This window comes from Solenopsis invicta, chromosome 1, assembly GCF_016802725.1.
Source record: "Solenopsis invicta isolate M01_SB chromosome 1, UNIL_Sinv_3.0, whole genome shotgun sequence".
NCBI classification, from domain to species: Eukaryota; Metazoa; Arthropoda; class Insecta; order Hymenoptera; family Formicidae; genus Solenopsis; species Solenopsis invicta.
This window is the reverse complement of record NC_052664.1, coordinates 16,565,463-16,581,712: the sequence shown is the minus strand read 5'-3', so window position 1 is coordinate 16,581,712 and position 16,250 is coordinate 16,565,463. Positions and strand designations below refer to the sequence as shown.

Genomic DNA, 16,250 nt, shown 5'->3' with positions numbered 1-16,250 from the left:
CAAAATGGTAAAAGATTTTTTTATTTAGTTTAATTTACTCTATATGCTCACGAGAGATAATGCTGTTATTATTAGACACTTTATTTATACATTTTTTATTGGTATCATATTATATAATATTTCGTAATATATTGGTAATATATTTTATGCAAGTTATACTATAAACGTCTCTTAATTTTTTTAATTTTAACATAATAGGTGAATAAAATAAAATTATTATTTTAAACATGTAATGAATATTACAACATATTTTAAATAATATATCTTTCAATAAAAATATTTTTTTAAATTATGATATAAATACCAATAAAAATTTATAAACATAGGTTAACAATTTTAAAGCTGAAAATAAAATATTTAAAAGATTAAATTATAATTCTTTAAAATTTGTACCAAAAATGTATACATTAAATTTTTTTTTATTGATAAAAGAAGAAACCATTTTGCTAGCTTGACCTTTATGTAAGCAACTTATGGTTTCAGTTGTTGAAACTATTTGCAATGGAATTCAATCTCGAGTTTGTATTAAATGATCTTTCGTTCGCTATTTTTTCCATAGTTTATCTTTTAAAATATTTAAAATATAGTACTTTAAAATATAGTACTTTTTATATACAATCTCAAAAGGTAAAGTTTTTACACAAATTTATTTGCTGATCCATTATTTGAGTTTTTTTGTCAACGAACTTAATGCATAAAACAGATTAAAAAATTAATGGAACATATTTGAATTGATTGGAATGCGTTACAAGATAAAGAAGAAATTGAGATAATATGGAAAAATGCCAAGATCGCAAAAAGATATATGTATGCATGTTTGTAGGTAGGATGCCAAATAAAGAAATACAAATTATACAAAATAGAAATATTTTGTCTGTATGATTTTTGTTCGTGATTTCTTATAGGCTCTCTCTTCAAATACTTTGTGATTTCAAGTTTAGCTTATCCGACCACTGTTGTTTACATTTCAATACCATTTTGGCCAGATATTTTTGATATCGTTACACCATTAAACGAATCACGCAAACGACACCTTTCGTTTTTAGTAGAATACTTTCTGGATGAACAAAAATACTTTTACCCCATATTATTGCACATGAATCTAACCCTTGTCGTGGGAATTGTAACTGTTGTAGCTACAGAGACATTGTTTTTTGCGTACATATTTCATATTTGTGGCATGTTTGAAATAGTTAGGTAAGAGAGATCATATAATGAAAATTTAAGTTAATATGAATAATCACTTTAGCAATTACATATAATTATTGGTTCTTTTGTATTATAGTTATCGAATAACGTGTGCATTGGAAAAGAGATAATTTATCAATCTTATCAACATTAAAAAAAGAAGATACAATTCGTGATAAATTAATTGACATTATTCAAATTCATCGAAGAACATTTGAGTTGGTACTCTTTTATTTTTATTAATAATATTAATGTTTTTTTGATTTTTTTAGGTATAAGTTTTTAAATTAGATTTAACTTTTTTATTTTTATTAAATAAGTATATTATTTATTAAAAGTAAGAAATAAAAATTTTTGTGTAAATTTTTAATGTTTTTTGTATAGTTTATAAACATTATTATTATTTTTTTTTTATTATTACAGATATCTATTTTTATTTATAGATATATAATTTTAATTAATTTATTACGATTATACCATTATTGTATTGTGTTATAAAATTTTGTAGATACATATTAAAAATAGTTTTAATTACATAAAATTTTCTACTTTTCTAGGTTTTTTTGAATATTTAACATCTACACTTTTATTATTTTATTTTATATTAGTTATTCTAGGCGTAGTATCTTGAGTATAAATTTATTTCGTGTAAGCAAAAAATTGATTTATTCGTGTATCATATATTTATCATATATTAATCATATATTAATGAAAGTATCTTATTATATACATACATTTACCTGACTAAACGCCATTAAGAAATATAAAGCAAACTTTATTGCTACACTTCAGCTTTTCCAAGTTGCTACTTTACCAGATCAAAGGAAATATCTTGGACCGTTCGTGGTATTTGTATCAGCTCATTTTTATTATACGTTTGTATGTAATTACATGGGACAGAAGATTATAGATAACAGTACAGATTTTTTCAGAAAAGCGTGAGTATCATTCATAAATGAATGTTTTACATACGCTATATATAGTTTCAATATTTTATATTAGTATTATTTTATATATGTGTGTATATATATATATATATATATATATATATATATATGTATGTATGTATGTATGTATGTATGTATGTATGTATGTATGTATGTAAAAAGAGCTTTAGTTTCTTGCATTATTAGAAACTTATGAAAGTCAGTTCTATTTTTTTATAATGATTTACCATTAAATGTTTCTAAGTTTCTTATAAATAATATTAGATTAGTGCTATACATAAAATAAATAATATTGAAGCATTCCTACTGTAACGAACACTAGTGATCTACGAAGTTATCTGTATAAAGAATTTATACGAACTGAGGGACATAACCACAACGGGCAGCGCCTGCGCCACTTGAAATAAAAAAACCAGCAGATATTATGTCTGCAAATTTAAATATTAAAATGAACGTATTATCGCTTATAACACTTTACACTGAAAATTCATTTTGCTTTTTTTCACGCTAGAAAATGATTCAATTATGATCATTACAATTATTTTAATGTTATAACTTTTAAAACTTGAAAAATAAACAATTCTATAAAAAGAGACAATTGTCTCTAAGATATCTATAGCAAGAGAGAGCAAATTTCTCTTGAATGAATATAGTCCTGTTTCTGACAGAATACAAGATGAACTTTATTGGAAGACGATACTATAAGATCAACAAGTTGCTTCTATGTATTCTTGGGTTGTGGCCATATCAAATAACAAAGCGCATACAAGTTCGACCTATATTATTTTATAGTATATACATCTCTTTTGTATTTGCACAGGTGTCATAATCCTTTTTATTTAAATATGCGACATATAAAATACATTTTTTATAACTGAATTTGGTTAATAATTAAGAATTATTATTTGCAGTTGTGTCCATTCTTTATTTTAAAGTGTAATTTAATTGTGGTCCTTAAAATTTTGTCTCATCTCTTCCCTACTCTTCTAGAATTTTTGAAATACAATTCTTTTTATACAAATGCTAAAAACGTGAGTTTTTTCATACATTGATTTAAGTCTTTTAGATCTAAATTTCTAATAGGAACTCATTCCTATTTTATAACTTTGTGTCTGCCACTAATGATGCATAAGTATTTAACCATTTAAAGCTTTCATTTTTCTATTTGAATTACTTAAAACTTGATATTCAAAGGTCTTTAGGATTGCTACGAACATGGAATCAAATTAAAAAAATTTAAAATAGCGAATTTGACGTAAATATGCACTGGAGCTCTTCCATGTGAAGTATATCAACCATCTCTTAGAAATTTGTTTAATTTTGCAGATCGATAGTGCGCTGATATATACAATTTTATGTGTAAGAATATTTTTAATTGCAAAATTAATTGAGATATAAACAATTAAAAATTTAACTATTTTGTTTAAAAATTCATAACTCTGTTACTAATAATGCTGAATTCTTTTTTTTTAATTTCCGCGGAAAATGTTTTAGTTTACAAAAAAATATGAACATTGCAAAAAATGTCTTTTCTTCAGTATTTATTTAACGATAAACTTAACAATTTTTTAATCAATCGGGAAGAACATTAAAAAATTTAGAAAAATTGTTTTTATATTGTTTCTTTCAGTTTTTCTTCAGCCAGGGTTCAAACCCTGAGGTGATATTTTTTGCAATAATTTCTTTACAGTTTTTTTAGGGGGGGGAAAGGATTAATATTTAATAATATGTGATATTACTTAATCTTGTTCAATTTAGAATTGTGTTATGACTACAAATTAATTTGGCGCGCAGTTCATTAAACTTGAAGAAAGTATATAAAATCACACAAACAATACAAGCGAAGACCTAGCTGCGACCGTAGAAGGCATTCTTGTTCAATCTGTATTAAATTTTTAAATTTTGAGTTTAGATTTTAATTTAGCGATGCAAAATCCTATTAGATATAAAGTTTCAAAGAAATTAGAGTGGAAAACCTGAGTCGTGACGTATGTGACATATTTTGAAACTTAAAAAGAATTAGTGTTTTAAAGGATTAAAGTATCTTGCGTTTTTAAAAAAATACTTATGAACTTTTTTAATAAATCACTTAACAACATTATATGCCAATATATTGAATGCAAAAAAAAAATAATATTGTTATTCAAAAATCAACAGTGCGTATATATGTATAATATAATTACACATATTATTCTCAAAATTTCAAGTATCTTAATTATAGATTAAATTACTACTGGATGAAATACAAAATGATTGGAACGCTTTAGATGATAAGAAGGAAACAGAAATAATTGAAAAATACGCTTATAGAATGCATATTTTTACGTCTATTGTTACACGTAAGGAAAAGCAAAATATGTAGGAATTTGATTTGACTGTATTTATTTTATTAAAAAACTCATCTATCAAAGAAATTATTTTATTTTAATTTTTTATTTTTTAGTATTTTCCTCTATCGGATTAATCGTCTTTTACTTTATGGAGTTGTGGCCTATTATACTCGATAACATTCTGCCATTGAATGAATCTCGACCACGCAATACCTTTGTGGTTACGGAATATTTTATTGATCGTGAAAAATATTTTATTCCTATAATGTTACACGAAATGGTCGTAGTTTCCGTAGGAGCCCTCACAATTATTTCTACCGGAACAATACTTATGGCTTGTACGCAACATTCTTGTGGGATGCTGAAGATTGTCAGGTGGGAAAATCCAATCACGATTAATTTATGAAATTATTGATTGTTTTATTGATTGAAGAAAAATTCTTAGCTTTCGCATAGTACATTTGTTAGACAAGAACATATTGCAACGTTCCAGCCTTCAAATAGATCGTATAATCTGCAATAGAATAGCACATGCCGTAGATTTGCATAGAAAAATTGCAAAGTACGTATCAGATTAAATTTATAACAGTAAGTGTTATAAGAGGAAAAATAGTCGAAATCGTAACTGTAGATGATATTTATTTGCGTGCATATTTTAATATGAATCAGATACCACAAAAAATGATGATTAAAGCAAATTTATTAATTAAATTGTAGATATTAATAATTAAATAAGAGAAATGTTATTTGGAGTACATAGATTTTTTTTTTAAACTAAACAAATTATGTTGATTTCATAATAATGTAACATTGTAATAATGCTTTCCATAGCTCATGTACTTTTGTATTATTTTAATATTATATCTTACTAATAGGATGATATTCTATTTATTTCAAATACTAGTTAGATTGTATGTTCATTTCTCTTTTATCGATGTAAAAAGATTCTTTTTTTTTCAAGTTTCTTGGATCTACTTGTTTCAACTTTTACGGTACAATATAGTATTTTAATTTTCATCGGTGTAGCTTCCATAAGTCTTAATTTATATTGTGTAAGTACAAAATTCAATGACTCAAATGAGTTACGAGTACATAAGTAATTTAATATATGTGCAACGTATTTAGAAGATCATTAAAATATCTTGTTGATATTATGAAATAATATTGCAGTTTCTTCTACCGTCTACGATGCAAAGCAACACAGAATTGTTTGCATCTGTTGTACTCATAGTTGCTCACTTTTTTTATATGTTCATGGCTAATTATGTCGGGCAAATAATCATCGATCATAGTGAAGACATTTTTAGAGTAACGTGAGCAAAACTTATATTACCATAATATTTTTTTCTTGTTAATAAATAATAAAATTTAATTAAAATTATACTGAAAAATATATAGAAATGAATATTTAATCTTGAAATCTACAAACAAAGATATTGGAATTTTATTAAATTGAACACATTCATTATGTTATGTAATAGCTCCCTTTCTTCCTTTTTCTATTAAATTGTTAATAAAAATATACAAGATTAATGACAAACCAATTTTATCTATAAACACATAGAAAATTCAATCTTTTATTCTTTAGATGTAATGTATTGTGGTACGTTGTACCAATATCATCGCAAAAGATACTATTGTTTTTAATGCATCGAACGATGAAAAATTTGAAGCTATCTGGTCTCAATGTATTTACGTCATCGTACGAAGGTTTTGCCACGGTAATATGCATAGCGATTAAAAAGATGTAGTTTATGTAAAAATAAAAGTTACAAAAATATTTAATAGAAAGTTCGATTTTTTAATAATTTTACATAAATAAATTTGATTTACATTTAAATTTATAAGTTTAATCACAATTCTACAAAATATGTAAACTGAATTTTGTTTTTGAAATTAGAAATATAAAAAAGAATAATATATCATTATAGCTTTCTACCACATCGTTGTCTTACTTCACAGTAATTTATTCTCTACAATAGTGATGTAACATCGCTGAGATACTTATTCATCATGCTAATGCAACATGCTCATGCTACAAGAGAAATTCAATAGTAGTATGCATTGAAAATTACGGAGGTATGAAATTATGAATAATATTATAGCTTATATATGATCTGTAATTATTTACAGCACTTCAAGCATCGTTTTGTTAATCCTTTTATTAGCAATTTTGTAAAGCATCACAATTAAAATTATATGATAAAACACTATAGCTTTAATTCTAAAAAACAAAAATAAACATTTTACTTGCATACATGTCTTTTTTCTATACACTATGTAATTTTACCTCTCTATGTTACATTTAAAAATAGCGATATTATGAAGCAGGAATTATCAAGTATCTCTAAAATTGAATCATAAATTTTAATGGATTTCACACACAATAATTACAAAATAATATTGAAATAAACACACAAATTCTCTTACATTTATATACTTACTGAAATATTTACTGAAATCTATTGCTATTAAAAGTAATACTTTAATAAAAATCTATAATATTCCTTATATCATAATATCTTTTTATATGCAAAGTAATTTACTCTGTACTGGTTTTTGCAAAATTCAATAAAATATATACGTATAATACATGTAATCACTCAAAATAAAATACTGCTTTTTAAATACTATATATCTTGTGTTTTACACTAAATGCTATTCTTGAGCGGTTCGAAATAGAAATTATTTGTCCGCTGAAGTGACACTGTGAACTGCGCTCTAGCAGAGTTATATCGAACTGCGCAGACTTGAACCACGAGAACAAATTGAAGTACATATTTTCTTCTCTTAATATCAACAATTGCTCCGTAAAATAGTCGTTCTTATCGTAGCAGATCATTATTTCAAATGGTTGATGGAATTATATCATTTTCTTACTGCGCAAATACAGAAAATTATTAAATTACATCTACTATGCACCTGTAAGGGAAATTTTGCGGAAAATAAAGAAATATTCAAAACATTTAGTAATATAGTGTTATTCAGAATATCGCGATATTTCTATCCGTAAACATGTTCCGTTCACTACGCAAGTTGATCTCTTCTGAACGCTATTACAATATTTATCGAATTATGTTAACAGCGTTTGGTTTGTGGCCTTATCAAACGTCAAGCGTTATGAAATTACAAGCAATATTCTTCCTTGGCGCATATTGCTTTATTCTTGTGTTTCAGGTACTTTTTCATTTGTTTATTTTTAGGTAAATGTGGCGCTTTCTTTTTAGTAATTTTTTTATCAAATAAATTCGGCATCATTACGCCATATTTACTTATACGTTGCAGTGTACGATTTTCTTAACAGCTACGTGCAACTTGGAATTTATCATTAAAGAACTTTCATATATTTTTATTACCGTGTTATATATTGTGAGTTATAACTCCTATTATTTTAATTCTAACGGAGTAAGTAATCACTTGCAATTTTATTTTTATGGTAGACTATTTTTTATTTGAAAATTTTAGTTCTTATAAGAATTTAAAAATTAATAATTGTTTAAACGATAGGTGAAATATTTATTGGAACAAATTAAATTGGATTGGAATACAATGGAAGATAATAGTGAAATTAGAATATTAGAAAAGTATGCTTTTGAAATTTGTTTTCGTTCATTAATTCTGGGTTGTAAGTAAATTTTGAAATAGTATGTAACTAAAAACTAAATGTATAAAAACTTTTTTATATAATTAATAGTTTATATAAATAATTGTTAATATATTTCTCTAACATAAAACATGTTTGAGATTATTCATTTTTAATAATTGAATAAGATAATATGCTATCTTTTCTTTAACGCTTTCAGTTTTTGTCATTTGTTGTATATTTAGTGTTATATTTATCGAATTAATACCCGTTATTCTTGATGCTGTTGCACCGATGAATGAGTCTCGACCACGAAAAATAAAAATGGATTTTGAATTTTTTATTGATGAGCAAAAATACTTTTATATTTATTTAATATATGAAATTATAGTAATACTACTTGGAATTTTTACAATACTCGCAACAGGAACATTATCGATGGCGTTTTTGCAGCATTGTTGCGCAACTATCAAAATCGCTAGGTGAGTGCGTATGTTAATTTTGTTTGAAATAATGACCTATCTTCAACTGTTAATTATATATAAATTGTTTGCAGTAACTTAATAAAAAATATAGTGACTAAACACACACTTGAAACTCCTGCACATCGAAGAACGCACGTGATGTATCGGAATATTAATCGTGCTGTTCACATTCATAGAAAATCTCTTCAGTTAGTCTTTATTTAATTTACTAGTTTTACCGTCATTTGTATGTGCACATTGATTTTTAAAAAAACATATTTTTATGCCCTTGATATATTTGACTCAAAATTATAAATTGGATTTTTTTGCTATTAAAGGTTTTCTACATTTCTTATGAAAATTATGAACAAGTGGTATTTCTTTATAATAATATTCAGCGTAATGTCTTTAACTTGCAACCTTTTTCGAGTAAGTAATGCACTTAGGTATCAAAATATTTCTCGTCATGCATTCAATTCAATTATAAATTTGTATAAATTGTAATACAAATATTATCATAATATACTTTTACAGCTACTTAACGCATTAAAAACATTAAAGGAACTTTCCGAAGTATTAATGTCCATTGGTTTAATACTAGGTCACTTTATCATCATATTTGTACCTAATTTAGTTGGACAATCACTTACCGATCATAGCGCAGAAATATTTAATGCCGCGTAAGTATATCACATAAAGATTCAAATTGGATGAAACAAATTGATTTCTTTGACAAATTTAATGAATCAGTGCCCACGTGTCTTATAATATTGTTGGAATTTGAATTACATACGATCTGTAGGAATAATTTAACTTAGATTAGATAAATATTAGAATAAATTATTAGTAAAATTAACAAGACGTTGTAAACATGACAAATAGATTGTCTGATGTTCCAGAGAACGAGCGAAACATCAATCTATTATATGAACTGAAAGCGTTTCTGTTATATTTTTTGTCTCTTAATAACTTCTTTTATTTCAATTTTTGTCTTATTTTTTTGGAACACCGATTTCAAAATGCTTTAACATTTTTTATCGGTTTTTCAACTATTATGTTTTCCAAAAGTAGTCATAATTTAACAATCAAATTATAAAAGAAATATTGGTCTCTATTTATTGTTAGTAGCTATTATAGTGAATCAATTACGCCGAAAGGATAAAGATATTGGTCTAGCTCTCAGGATTTACCTTGTTCAAAAATAAACGTTGAATATGTTAAATAATTCATTTTTTTATTATTTAATTAAAAATGTTTAAAGAAATATTGTTATTTTAGAACAAAGTTTTTTAATTTATGTGCCACGAAAATTTTAAAGAGGGTAAAAAGAAGCGAAAAAATTTACAAATAAGTGAAAAAATATTTTTAAATTTGTGAAAATTTGAATTAAATTGTATTTATTCTTGTTTAACCGAAATGATATTATTTTGCTACAAAATCACTTTTAAAATGATAAAATAAAAAATAAACTCTTTACATAGTAATAATATTACTAATGATATTAAACCAATATGTGAATAAATCAACAAAGGAAAAAGATATTAAATATCGGTTTGAAAAATTAACTTAGAAAATATAAGTGGAAAAATGTTTAAAAATGTTTAAAAATTGATATAAAAACATTACTAAACACTAATATTTGCTAAAAAAAAGACACTTTTTCTTTTTGTTACTTTAAAAACTTTTTATTTTTATTTTTATTTTTGAATGTCATGTTAGCAGTATCTGATTACAGATTATTATAACAAATATCGAGTTAGAGAGAGAGAGAGAGAGAGAGAGAGAGAGAGAGAGAGAGTGTATGTGTGTGTGCCTTATCAAATTTGGCTTATTTAATTTAGTTGTTTAATGTACTTTAAAAAAAGTTGAAAAACTTTATTCTAGAGTAATATTTACCCAAATATTTGGCAAAACAAATTATTTAATATTTGAATCTTTACATATTTGTAAATTTGTAATATTTGTAAAACAAATAAGAAATAAAAACTTTATATAATATTTAAATACACAAGTATAAGTAAAAAAGATATTTTTTACAAATAATCTAATTCTAACATTTTTGTAAATTTTTAGTTATAGTACGATGTGGTATTTAGCTCCCTTATCAATACAAAAATTGCTTTTATTTGTGATGCAAAATTCTCTGAAGTCTCATGTCCTAACAATTGGTCGTATTTATATATCATCTCTAGAAGGATTTTCTACGGTAATAAACATTTGATAAAATATATAGTAAACAGCAATTTTCTGAGAAAAGGATTTATCTTTTTTTTCTTTTAGATTGTTTTAATGAATTGATTTATTGCATTTAAAACATATCCGAAACATATCTGCAACAATAATAATATTACGTGACATCATATGTGACAATGCTTATTAATTGCTAATATAAAAATTAAGATTAAGATTTTTTTTAGCTTACAACTACAGCAATATCTTACTTTACTGTAATATACGCCGTGACGATGAACTAACAAAAAAATTTTAAATGACTGTAGAAATTTTAATGTAGTGGTAATTACATATATTGATTGCAAAAGTTAATTAAGAATTGCGGTATGTAATCATTTGCTCAAACAGTGGTTTAAACAAACCATAAAACATCACTTTATTATACAAAATTTAACATGTGGTATTTAATATATGGTATTTAAACATATATGGCATTTATATAACAAAAATAATTTTTACTTCTAGCACTTGGCATACAATACATGCAAACAGGAATCATATATCACTAATTTAATAATGATGTAATTTAAGAGTGCACAGAATCGCACAAATAAAATTTGTTATAATATGTCTTGTTGCATAGATGTTTCCACGAACATTTCCAACATATAGCTAATTGAAAATAACTAAACTTCTTTTTATATATAAAAAGAACTGTGTGCATGTGCGCGCGCGCCCGCGCGCGCGTGTGTGTGTAAACAGTGTTTTATACATACATACATATAATAATTCAGTAGCTTTTATCGTATTTCAATGATATGTGTAATATATGTGTATATATATATATATATATATATATATATATATATATATATACATATATATATATATATATATATATCAGTAGCTTTTATCGTATTTCAATGATATGTGTAATATATGTGTATATATATATATATAGGCATATATTTATATAAAATTACGTTTCATATCGAAATGAAATCAACATCTTTGCTTCAAAGTAAACTGATCTCTCATAGAGCATCAATAAATATGATGCTAGCTCTACTTGCGCGTTTACTACATTAAAAAAAGAAAGATACGTATGGTCTTCAAATATTTATCAATTTATATGTTCAGTGGAGAAAACGTTCTGGAGAAACGTTTAGAAAACAAATTGTTTAATAGAGCTACAGCACTTTATGTAATTTATCGCGTCATTATGATAAATTGTGATAAATTACGTGACATTATTTCGCTATAGACTTTGCGTGCACAACTTTACGAAAAAGAATTTTTCATTATATTTGATGTAAAGACGATTGTTTTACATACTCGACTTTCAAAGCTATGTTATTCGTCAGACAGAATGGTTTTTATTGGTGAACGCTGCTTGAATTTGCATCGGATAACGCTATCACTTCTTGGTTTGTGGCCTTATCAAAAACCAAGTGTTTTACGAACAGTTTTCTTTTTCGGTATTTTTTTTGCCTCTTTGGTTTTTCAGGTATTTCTTAATTTATTTCATTTTTCGCTAAATAAAATAAAACTTTTACATTTACTATTATAATATTTTTTTTAGTTAACGGTATTTATAACAACAAAATACGACACGGAATTTATTATTACAGAACTTACACGTTTTTGCCCCTTTGTCATTTATTTTTTAAATTATAACTGTTTTTATTTCAACTCTAAAAGCGTAAGTTTTACTCTTTTGTATTTTACATAAATATTTTAAATAAATATGTTGTTGATTATGGTGTATAAATTGAATGTTTTATGCAAATAGATTAAACAATTATTGGAACATATAAAGTTGGACTGGAAGATAATGGAAGACAGTGAAATGAAAATAATTAAAAAATATTCATACATTGGTTACTTCTTTTCATTCTCTGTAAATAGTAAGAGAATCAGAAATAAAAAAACATACTTCTCCAATTTTTATTTTGCATACATCTCAATTACATTATTCACTCTGTTTAAGAAAAAATAAAATTCTATTAATTTTAATATTTTCAGTTTTACTCACTTTGGTTATGCTTATTTTTACGATCATCGAATTCATACCTATTATTCTTGACGCAATTGCGCCATTGAACGAATCTCGACCACATAGATTTAAAGTATCTTATGAACTCTTTATTGATGAAGAAGAATATTATTTTTTGTATTTAATAGTCGAAGTTGTAACAGTGACGATTGGAATTTATTCAACAGTTATGACTGGTACATTCTTGCTTACGATTGGAGGTCACTTTTGCGCGACATTTAAAATTGCTAGGTAGGTATACATAATAATTTTATTAACGCAAATATTTTTAAATATTGATTTTGACTAAATTTATTCTGGTTGCAGCAATTTAATTAAAGAAACTGTGACTGAAAATATGATACAAATGCCTGCTCCTTATAAAATTTATTTCATGTACCGTAACATTTGTCGTGCAGTTCATATTCATAGAAGAACTGTGCAGTTAGTTTCTCTAATAAGCCATTGTATTTATTGTTATTATCTATATAAATTTATAAGTTTTGAACAAACCTTGCGCGTAAAGACTTGTAAATTTTACGATAAGTAGATATAATAACATGGAATACTTATTTTAAAAAATTTTTTGTTATTAAAGGATTATAAGTAACATGTCAAATTCTTTAACCATATGGTATTTACCTTTGCTTCTATTTGGCGTTATATCTTCAAGTTGCATTATTTTTCGAGTAAGTAATATATTTACTTATGTAATATCACTTTTTCTTTAATCTATCACGTTTTTAAATTTATGTTGTGAATTGAAAGAGCCAAATATGTACTAGAAAACTTTATAATTTATTTTCGAAAATTTAATTGTGTGTAATATAATATATTTTTATATAATTATGCGCACACATAGTAAGCAACACTTAACTGAAATTAAGTACTGTTTCTTTAGAATTTTAATTATTCTGAAGTGCAATTGTTGAACGTACATTTATTGAACTAAATAATCTTTGATAAAAAAATTTTTGATAAAATATTTTTAAAACAATGACATTAGCATGTATTAGTCCTAACAAATACAATATATCTTTCTTAAACCCTGTCTATGCGCACAGAACATATATGTTATACATAAAGCCGTATAACCGATTCATTGTTCCTATGTTTTACAGTTTCTTAATGCAATAAGACGATTAAACGATTTATCTGAGCTATTTGTATCCTTTTCGCTATTTATGGCTCATTTCATATACATGTTTATTGCGAACCTTGGTGGACAAGTAATTACTGATCACAGTTCAGAGATGTTGAAATCCGTGTAAGTAATACACAAATATTCAAAACAAATTATGCTAAAATTACAATTCTTTATTACGACAAAATCTTAATTACTGTCATTATTTATTATTAAATAATATCGTGTAATACGTAAAACATGTTCAACATTCGACAACTAACTTTTTGGGAAACCATGTGAGATTTATCAATGTTTAATTAAAGAAACTTCATTTAAAACTGGAAAAGAAGGTAATAAAAAAATTCTTTACTTAAAATCTTATTTCTCTAAATTTCCAGATATAATACATTGTGGTACGTAGCTCCACTATCGATTCAAAAGTTGATATTGTTTCTATTAACATCTGTAAAAGATTATAAACTGTTGGTTGGTGGTATTTTTGTTCCATCTTTTGAAGGTTTTTCTACGGTATAATAAATTTTTGTAAATACATATAAAAATTATTATTTTAATTGAAATTTTCTAATAATTATTGACACAACGCTTGTGAATAGGTAGAGCGGACTCAATTGAATAGAAAAGTTTCTGTATTTTGCGATTTTACAGTAATTGACAAATAACTAATTCATAAAGATCTGTGAATCAGCGTGCATTTACACGATTGTAAATATCAATAATTGTGCACGAATGATGCATTATTGTTTATAAAGCACCCTAGCCATTGCCTCGTTGATTTAGCAACCGTAAACACTGAGCATTCTCTTATCGCCGAATCGTGCGGACGCTGATTTGCAGATCTTAATAAATTAACATCTCGTTGACTATTAAAGATCGCAAAATTATATATAACTCTTTTATTCAGTTTAATCCGCTCTACCAGAGAACATTGTGTCAATAATTATTAAACACTTTCTGTATAAAGATTAAAATTATTTACGTTAAATTAAGTACTTAATAATTATTAATAAGAAGAATTTTTTCATTCTAGCTTATCACCTCGGCAATATCATATTTTACAGTAATATATACTATGCGAGAATGATAAAATGAAGAAAAATTAGTCGTTCAAATAGAAGGAAACATTTTATTGTGTAGAAATAATTGTTTTGATTTAAACAAGTGATTCAAACTCTTTAGGTATATTGCTGTCTACAGCATTTCACAAACTGCAACGAGCACATATCATTAATTTTGATAAAATTATAATACATATTATAATATTAGAGAAGAAGGTGGCATTATGGACTATGTATTATGAACATCTGTATTATTTCCGTTAGGTGACGAATTGCTTATGGAATTACTTATTTGTTTTGTAGCGTAGTAGCAAGTTTCAATATAAAATATTGCTTATTAACAAAATTATTGAATAAAATATAAATGGCTGCCTATAAAGTTCCTTCTCCTCTATTATATAATTTTGTTATATGCAGTTATGTTATTTAAATATAAAATATATAAAAAGTATTTATCACTGATTATTGCATGGCAGTAAATATCTACAATTAAAATAATTTTTGCATTAACTAATAAAACATATTAACAAAATACAACAATTTTCTAAACTCTATAATTTTAAGTTGGGACAGAAACATGCGTCATAGCGTTATTCAATAAGGCTGCAGTCGTTAATGAAGATAAAATCGTAACGCTAATTGAAAATAATCATACAACGCAGGACACTACAAAGATATCCACATATCTCTATATACATTTGTACATAAATTTGTACAAATATCTAAACATTGTCTTTAAATTTCACTTAACAAAGGCTACGAACTTTTGTTTCCACCTAATATTTTATTCAATTTAATTTTAATGTTAATGTATTAACATGATTATATTAAACAAATTAATTTTCCGAAAAATAATTTGCAAATAAAACAAATTAATACCTGAATGCATAATAGCATGAAACTTAAATGTCTTAAAACTATTAGTATATTAAGAATTTTATACTTAATTTTGAGATATTTACATATTATTTTATGTAATATTTATAAAAAAAACTAATAAATTTTGCATTGCTCATTAATTAAATTAAATAAATTTTATTATTAAATTGAATTATATGTATTATAGTGTATTATGGTTAAACTTAACCTAATGTTTTATCCAATGAGCTTCACCCATGATGATGTCATAGGTGAAGCTTATTGGTTAAAACATCAGGTTAAGTTTAACCACAAGTTAACTAGATAATGAAAAACCGGGCGTTAATATGTGTATCTCTTAATATATGCTTACACGCATGCTTTAATTAAGGTATACAAAATATTAATAAAAAACGTTGTTCTCAAATTCTATCTTCATTCTATATATGTATGCTTTGGTTTATAAAAGAT

The 16,250-nt window shown here is 25.2% G+C and overlaps 5 protein-coding genes across 9 annotated transcripts in view; 4 read left to right on the top strand and 1 right to left on the bottom strand.

The window, feature by feature from the left end:
• The window catches only part of LOC120359144, a 325,906-nt gene that overhangs the window by 69,500 nt on the left and 240,156 nt on the right, over positions 1-16,250 (bottom strand). The gene's annotated exons all lie outside the window — the stretch shown is intronic.
• The window catches only part of LOC105195935 (mannosyl-oligosaccharide 1,2-alpha-mannosidase IA), a 693,708-nt gene that overhangs the window by 447,120 nt on the left and 230,338 nt on the right, over positions 1-16,250 (top strand). The gene's annotated exons all lie outside the window — the stretch shown is intronic.
• Positions 1,682-6,720, top strand: LOC120359120. The gene is made up of 8 exons (XM_039455584.1): positions 1,682-3,166; positions 4,357-4,474; positions 4,579-4,840; positions 4,911-5,027; positions 5,427-5,517; positions 5,636-5,778; positions 6,054-6,186; positions 6,397-6,720. The coding sequence occupies exons 2-8, from the start codon at positions 4,447-4,449 to the stop codon at positions 6,445-6,447; spliced, it is 825 nt and encodes a 274-aa protein (XP_039311518.1). The 5' UTR covers positions 1,682-3,166; positions 4,357-4,446; the 3' UTR covers positions 6,448-6,720.
• Positions 7,452-11,315, top strand: LOC113003313. Of its 3 annotated transcripts, XR_005575930.1 has the most exons (10): positions 7,452-7,642; positions 7,751-7,870; positions 7,973-8,090; positions 8,269-8,530; positions 8,605-8,721; positions 8,851-8,941; positions 9,047-9,192; positions 10,586-10,718; positions 10,930-11,068; positions 11,210-11,315. XR_005575930.1 is itself a non-coding variant. In XM_039455377.1 (9 exons), the coding sequence occupies exons 1-9, from the start codon at positions 7,481-7,483 to the stop codon at positions 10,984-10,986; spliced, it is 1,206 nt and encodes a 401-aa protein (XP_039311311.1). In that variant the 5' UTR covers positions 7,452-7,480; the 3' UTR covers positions 10,987-11,312. The 3 variants fall into 3 exon arrangements, 2 of the variants coding, with proteins under 2 accessions (XP_039311311.1, XP_039311314.1); XM_039455377.1 differs by having other exon boundaries at positions 10,930-11,312; XM_039455380.1 differs by having other exon boundaries at positions 10,793-11,312.
• LOC120359114 (odorant receptor 24a-like) lies at positions 11,600-15,773 on the top strand. The gene is made up of 9 exons (XM_039455500.1): positions 11,600-12,191; positions 12,267-12,386; positions 12,477-12,591; positions 12,710-12,971; positions 13,047-13,163; positions 13,318-13,408; positions 13,841-13,986; positions 14,244-14,373; positions 14,894-15,773. Exons 1-9 carry the CDS (start codon positions 12,054-12,056, stop codon positions 14,945-14,947), a joined length of 1,173 nt encoding a protein of 390 aa, XP_039311434.1. The 5' UTR covers positions 11,600-12,053; the 3' UTR covers positions 14,948-15,773.

Excerpts from the sequence above, each read along its gene's own strand:
- LOC120359120 (XM_039455584.1), top strand. The coding sequence starts at position 4,447 with ATGCATATTTTTACGTCTATTGTTACAC. Across the intron at positions 4,475-4,578 it reads TTTTACGTCTATTGTTACAC|TATTTTCCTCTATCGGATTA; the intron begins GTAAGGAAAAGC and ends TTTATTTTTTAG. Across the intron at positions 5,518-5,635 it reads TAAGTCTTAATTTATATTGT|TTTCTTCTACCGTCTACGAT; the intron begins GTAAGTACAAAA and ends ATAATATTGCAG.
- LOC113003313 (XM_039455377.1), top strand. The coding sequence starts at position 7,481 with ATGTTCCGTTCACTACGCAAGTTGATCTCTTCTGAACGCTATTACAAT. Across the intron at positions 8,722-8,850 it reads ATTCATAGAAAATCTCTTCA|GTTTTCTACATTTCTTATGA; the intron begins GTTAGTCTTTAT and ends TTGCTATTAAAG. Across the intron at positions 8,942-9,046 it reads TAACTTGCAACCTTTTTCGA|CTACTTAACGCATTAAAAAC; the intron begins GTAAGTAATGCA and ends ATACTTTTACAG.
- LOC120359114 (XM_039455500.1), top strand. The coding sequence starts at position 12,054 with ATGGTTTTTATTGGTGAACGCTGCTTGAATTTGCATCGGATAACGCTA. Across the intron at positions 12,972-13,046 it reads GCGACATTTAAAATTGCTAG|CAATTTAATTAAAGAAACTG; the intron begins GTAGGTATACAT and ends TTCTGGTTGCAG. Across the intron at positions 13,987-14,243 it reads TCAGAGATGTTGAAATCCGT|ATATAATACATTGTGGTACG; the intron begins GTAAGTAATACA and ends CTAAATTTCCAG.